We start from the raw sequence: 6,239 nt of genomic DNA on the forward strand, positions 1-6,239 counted from the left end.
CCTCCCAACACAAACCAGTCTGGGATTCTATTAGAGCCGCGCTGGTGAGGGTGACTCAGTCTGGATCTGATGTTTCCCTCTAGTGAGGAACTGCTGCCATTGCCTCTGGGAAGTGTCAGTGCTGATGTGAGTGAGAGAAAAAACCTTCAGGATTCAGAGATCAGGGTGTAGAGTGAGGACAGCAGCAGCGCAGATGCAGCCGAACATCAGGAGAAATCTTGGGGACAAGATAGTGCAGGTACTTTTCTACTGCAGATTGAGGCAGAGCATGGCACCTGCTCAAATAACTTATTTTCCTTCTTCTTTGATTTATTAAATGCAAAGTTCTTACCAGCTCAGGCCCCTGTAACGCTGCAGCTTTAGAGATACTCAGGAGACAGGTATTTCTTTGAACACAGGTCATGCTTTATTCTGAAGTCCACTTGCCATTATTCCAGCCTTAGCACAGGGACCATGCCAGGATGTTAAGTTATAAAAATAAGTTACATTAGAAGCAATTATAAAGTATTGTTTGCTGAGAAAATAACCTCTCTAAATCCCCCCTATTTTAATAATGGGATATCCTATTAGCATGGCAGAGTCACTCAAAAAGTTTCATTCATGGAGTTACTCACACACAAACCGATGATCCCTCAAGTCATTTATGACTAGGAAAGATAATCCCACTGCAAATTGGCATGCTTGAAAGAAAAATCCCACCTTGCTAAATGTTCCTCTACAAAAGAAAAATAAAAAAACTGTTTGGCTGATCCATAAAGAGAAATCTCTTTTTTGTTGTTGTTGTTTTTAAGCAGCAGGTTCTTGCCCCCAGCCGTTCCTGGTCTGCTGCAGGGCTGAGCCTTGCCGGAAACTCAGCAGGCAGAAAGGAAGTCGTGTCTCTAATATGTATTTTTAAACTTGCAGAAGGAGGGAGATGATATCAAAGGTCAAGTGCATCATCCTCACAAGATCTCTGCAGCTTGAATGAATTTAAAAAAAAAATAATCCAACATTAAAAATAAATTGAGATCGCTTCTTCTCTCCCACAACTTGTCTCAGCAAGAATTAGCCCTTCACACACGCAGCTGGGCTGACTTAAAACCTGAAGGACAGGTCCCCATCTTCCCTTTCCGTGCAGCAGCACCAGTTAAAGAAATATTAAATCAAGATATGGAATAACCCCACCTTGGTTATCAAATCTCCTTGTAAACTACATCTTACTGTCAACTCAGTCTGGGACAGGGAGAGAGCAGGAGGCACGTTGGGCACGAACGGCGCTTGGACACACAGTTAAAAGATGAAGCGCTGCTCTAGCCAGGGAGCCCTGGCCAGAAGAGCTGGAATTTTTTTGAGATATCTTCCTCTGGTGCATTAGTTCTTGTCTCCTTTGCAGCCAGGGCCACCTCTGTGTCTTTCTCTACCTTCTCTTCCAGCTCCCTGGCCAGCAGAGCTGGGATTTTTTTTAAGATCTTCCTCTGGTGCATTAGTTCTTGTCTCCTTTGCAACCAGTGCTACCTCTGTGTCTTTCTCTACCTTCTCTTCCAGCTTCTCCAGCAGTTCACACCATTTCCCTGGGATCCCAGCTCCTCCCTTTGGTTCTTTGGGTGTCTTAGCCACCTTCTTTGAAGATGTAGCCTTTTCTAACAGAGGTGATTTTCTATCAGTCACCTTATCTTTCTTCTTCTCCTTTCTGCTGTCCTGTGACACTTTAGCTATCGCCCTGAAGGGACCCACAACCCAGTTCAGAGGGGTGTTCTGAGTTACGTACTCAAACAGGTCATCTAGGGACCTTTGGGCTTCTGCTACACAGTCCTGGCTCTGGGTCAGGGTGGTGCTGGAGAGGTCCTGGAAAGACACAGCATTGGCAAAAGAACTACGGAGCTTGTGGATATTTCGAGTGGCCTGATACACAGCTTCTTGGATGTTGCTGGGGAGGCCTTGGATGCTGGCTTTCAGATTCTCATAAATGGGTGGTAGCTGCTGGGTGATGATTCGCAGCATAGCTAGAGTCCGTGACTCTACCTGCTGGGAAAGAGATACAGCTCAGTTACTGGAGCAGAGGAGATGTACCCCATTCACCAGAGGCCTGATTAAATACAACCTTCTAGGGATACCTCTGGTTGGGAGGCAGTTTTAACTTGGTTTCCTTTGGGTTGGGTCAGGCTCCAGTCCACCCACAGCTGATGGAGCTTTTCCTGCCCATCTAGAAGCTTCTGGCCAACTTCTTGTTTGACAGATTCGATCTGATGGGGAAAAAATGAAAGGAACAGCTGTATTGCAAGCACACACAATCAGAGAAGCATGAGCAACTCCCTCCCAGGGAGGGATCCAAGGTGACAAGCAGCTGGTGCAGGATGGAGGAAGAGCTTCCATTTGGATAGTAGGGCAGGGAGATTACAGACAGGAGGAAAAAGGAAGCAGCATGTTTGTACCAGTTTAATTGCCAGCTGTAGTCGTGACAGAGTGTCCTGGGTGCTCTGCTTAACGCGCTGCAGTTTGTTCAGCGAGTGCCGATAGGCTCGGTGACGGACTTTGTTAGAGAGGGAACCCAAACGCACAAAGTAACTCTGCTGCTGTTTCTGCTCCTCCACAGAAGCCATACCAGATCCCTCCACAGCAGTGGCCAGTTCACCTGGAGGAAACAAGAACAGAGATGCTGCTGTGCTCCACTCTACTCCCCCAGCTGGAAGTGGAGGCGAAGAGCTAAGATCACCCGTTGGAAAACATGAAGGCTGAAGCTTGCTGTGTACACAGTAGAGGTTGGTAGATATGAAAGGTAGGCTAGACCCTGCTCAACACCTTCTCTTCAGATAAGCAGACTTGACAGATAGGTTGAAGCATGTACCCACGTCTTTATTTGCCTTGAGGCTGATGGGCAAGGACCAGCTAGCAAATGCTTGAGCTCTGTCCCATACCATGTGGCAAGTCAGTGTCGACAGCCAACTTGGTGGCAAATTCAGAGCTACCTGTCTACTTCAGAAGATGCATCTTGCAGTGTCAGGTGCTCTCTAGTCATGTGGGAAAGGAGTTGTATTTACAACCGCCAGCTAAGCATTTTCTCACCTAGTTCCTCCTCTGTCATTGGGAGGTAGTGATCCACCAGATCTTCTGATATACCCAGGACAGACTCCACACCACCTGCCACTGCTTGGCTCACTGCCTTGGCTTTGCTCATGCTGTTGGTCACCACTGAATTAGTCATCTCCACACCCTCCTGGATAGCTTCTCTGCTCTGCTCCAAGGCTGTATTTATTTTGCTAGTTATGGTGCCATATGCAGCATCCAGAGCTGTACTGACTGTAGAAGTGACCACTGATTTGGTCTTCTCAACACCATCCTGAACAGCCCCTTTGGTTAGGTCCACTGCTTCAGTCACTTTGTTGGTCACAAGATCCTTGGCACCCTGGGCAGCCCCTACAGCAGCAGTAATAGTAGAAGCAACTGCAGACTTGGTCAGTCCAACGCTGTCCTCCACAATGTGCTTAGTGAGATCCACTGCCTCTGTCACCTTGTTAGTCACAAGGTCCTTGGCACCCTGGGCAGCCTCCACAGCATTGACAATAGTAGAAGCAACTGCAGACTTGGTCAGTCCAACACTGTCCTCCACAATGTGTTTACTGAGGTCAACTGCTTCGGTCACCTTGGTGGTCACAAGGTCCTTGGCACCCTGAGCTGCTTCAACAGCATTGACAATAGTAGAAGCAACTGCAGACTTGGTCAGTCCAACACTGTCCTCCACAATGTGTTTACTGAGGTCAACTGCTTCGGTCACCTTGGTGGTAACAAGGTCCTTGGCACCCTGGGCAGCCTCCACAGCATTGACAATAGTAGAAGCAACTGCAGACTTGGTCAGCTCAACACTGTCCTCCACAATGTGTTTACTGAGGTCAACTGCTTCAGTCACCTTGGTGGTCACAAGGTCCTTGGCACCCTGGGCAGCCTCCACAGCACTGTTAACAGTGGAGGTGACCATTGACCTAGTCAGCTTGACACTGTCCCCAACAACATTTTTAGTGAGGTCCACAGCTTCAGTCACTTTATCAGCCATTGCTCCTTTTGCCTCACAGGCAGCATCCATAGCAGATGTAACTTTGGTGGAAACCAGCTGCTTGGTGTCTGAGATGACCTACAACAGGGAGAGGCAGAGAAAGATACTTTTTTTTTTCTTAAATATGTTTTCCCTTTCTGAAGTAGCTTTTCCCAGTGGCTAAATTGTGCTCGTGGGAGAACTGGGGAAGCCAGTACCCCTGTATTTACATAGACATGTTCATTTCCACATGATGAAGGCATATCTCCAGCTTCCATCAGCTAGCAGTGCCTCCTCTAGCTCAAACCAGGGACTGACATGACAAAACAGTGCTCCTGAAATTTATTTCCCCATATTCTTTTGTACCTAGAACAGTTCCATCAAGCAAGAGATCAAGTCATGGCTTCCCCAGGACAAGCCTTTACCTTACCTTATCTGCTGGCTGCTGAAGAAAAGGCAAGTTCTCCTCCAGCTGATCCAGTCCTTTACAGGCATATTCATTTACGAGGGCAACTAGAAAAGACAACAGGTACCAGTTTATTCTTCAATTTGGAGAGGGGTTTTTGACCTTACAATGGCCAATTCAGGACACATTCATGAAAACAAACAAACAAAAAAATAGTGTCACTGTTCTGGGGTGGTGTGTGTGTGTGTGGAGGGTGTCTTGTTAAAAAGTGACCAGCCACTACAATTTGTCAGATTCAAATAGTCTCCATTTTGCCATCCCAGCTGTCTAGCTATTGACAGCACACTGCTCCAACTGGAGCATCATACTTGCCCCTGGTGGGTAGGGAAATTAAAGGGTTGAAAAGTGTTGAGATGAGGCAGACTGAGCTACTACCAGGTGGGATGTTCATAACTTGGAGTGACAAAGAGAAAAGCCTGGAGTTTTTGCTTAGTGATTTAAAGAAACCACAGGTGAGACCATAGAATCATAGCATCATAGCTTTGCTTCTGCTAGTAACAGTTTCATGTCCATGAAATTCAGTGGGTGAAGCTGGGAGCTGCTGAGTAGAAGACTCAGTGCTCCAATTAACTAGAACAATGTGCTGTAGGAGTTGGGTATCACCCAAGAGGCACAGGAAACTCCCCTCCCCACCTGTTCCTCTGCAGAAAGGCTCACTCCAGCCTCTTCACTTACTTTGTGGCTCAAGTTGGTTCAGGATGGGCTGTGCCCCACCAACCACGCTGCCCACTGCCACAGCAGCCACAGTCTCAGCCACGTTGCAGACACCGCTGAGGTAAGGATGTGTCTCTTTGGTATAGTTGTAGGCAGATGAGACCAGGTTGAATGCAGAGTTGAGCAAGGGCAAGCTGGTTACCCGACTGACAGCACTCTAAAACCCAAGAGAAATAAGTGACATTAGAGGTCCAGCCTCTATCTGGTGAGTGAATACAAACCATGTGTCTATCCAGAAAGGTCCTAAGGGGACATCCAGTCTGTCTCCTTGTCCTTCTTAAACTCTGAGTTGAATGGACTCATCCAAAGACCACTAGCAAGTCAGGGACAAGCCAGGATGACAAGTTCAGGCTCTGGGCTCATCAGTTCTGAGTCACACTGGGCTTCAGCACCAAACCCAGGGGTGGATATTGGACCTGAAACAGCTCACGTTTCACAATGACTTGCATTCCTTGAGCCAGGCATGAAGTGTTCTCTTGAGCAAAAAAAAAAAGTTAGCTTCTGTATGAACTGATTTGAGATTTAGCCACAAATTCATACAGTTAATCTTTCTGCTGCTTCCAGCCTGGTTTTGAGGTGCTGACAGAAGTTATTTTACCAGCATATCTGTCAGCAGGTAGTTTATCTGGTGCATGTTGGAGTATTACCTGCCCTGGCACCTACCGCTTGCTGCTGTTCCTCAGCCTTCAGCAGATCTTTCTTTGTGGTCTTTTCTGATGCCATACTGAATTCAACTGCAGCTGAAAGGGAAAAAAATGAGAGTGTAACAGCATGAATACCACTTAAATTTCCTCTGGTAAATTCAAGTCTTAGCAAAACTGTTGAAAATCAGAAGGCAAAGTTGGGATCCATCATTCAGCATGTCCTAGGAACATCAGCGTGGCATTGCTAATCTTCCTTGCAAGGGTGTGAAGATATTTGAGAGGCTCCATGATTTATCATGTGCAAATATTTATGTAGGAGAAGGACTGTACAAAGTCACCTCAATCCCCAAACAGCCAAATACTTTAAACTAAATAACCATCCTACTTATGTTATTGCTGATAACGTATG

General features: G+C 46.7%; 1 protein-coding gene across 1 annotated transcript; it reads right to left on the bottom strand.

Moving 5' to 3' along the window:
• Positions 1-1,512: 1,512 nt before the first annotated feature.
• On the bottom strand, positions 1,513-5,926 carry LOC104519350 (perilipin-3; the record flags this gene model as incomplete). Its single annotated transcript, XM_029085469.1, has 9 exons — positions 1,513-2,004; positions 2,094-2,222; positions 2,412-2,611; positions 3,043-3,139; positions 3,257-3,382; positions 4,031-4,105; positions 4,437-4,519; positions 5,148-5,343; positions 5,853-5,926. Coding segments are annotated over 9 exons (1,472 nt in total), but the record flags the coding sequence as incomplete, so codon positions are not given.
• Positions 5,927-6,239: the final 313 nt, after the last annotated feature.

This window comes from Antrostomus carolinensis, unplaced genomic scaffold, assembly GCF_000700745.2.
Source record: "Antrostomus carolinensis isolate BGI_N321 unplaced genomic scaffold, ASM70074v2 scaffold19210, whole genome shotgun sequence".
In the NCBI taxonomy this organism is placed as follows: domain Eukaryota; kingdom Metazoa; phylum Chordata; class Aves; order Caprimulgiformes; family Caprimulgidae; genus Antrostomus; species Antrostomus carolinensis.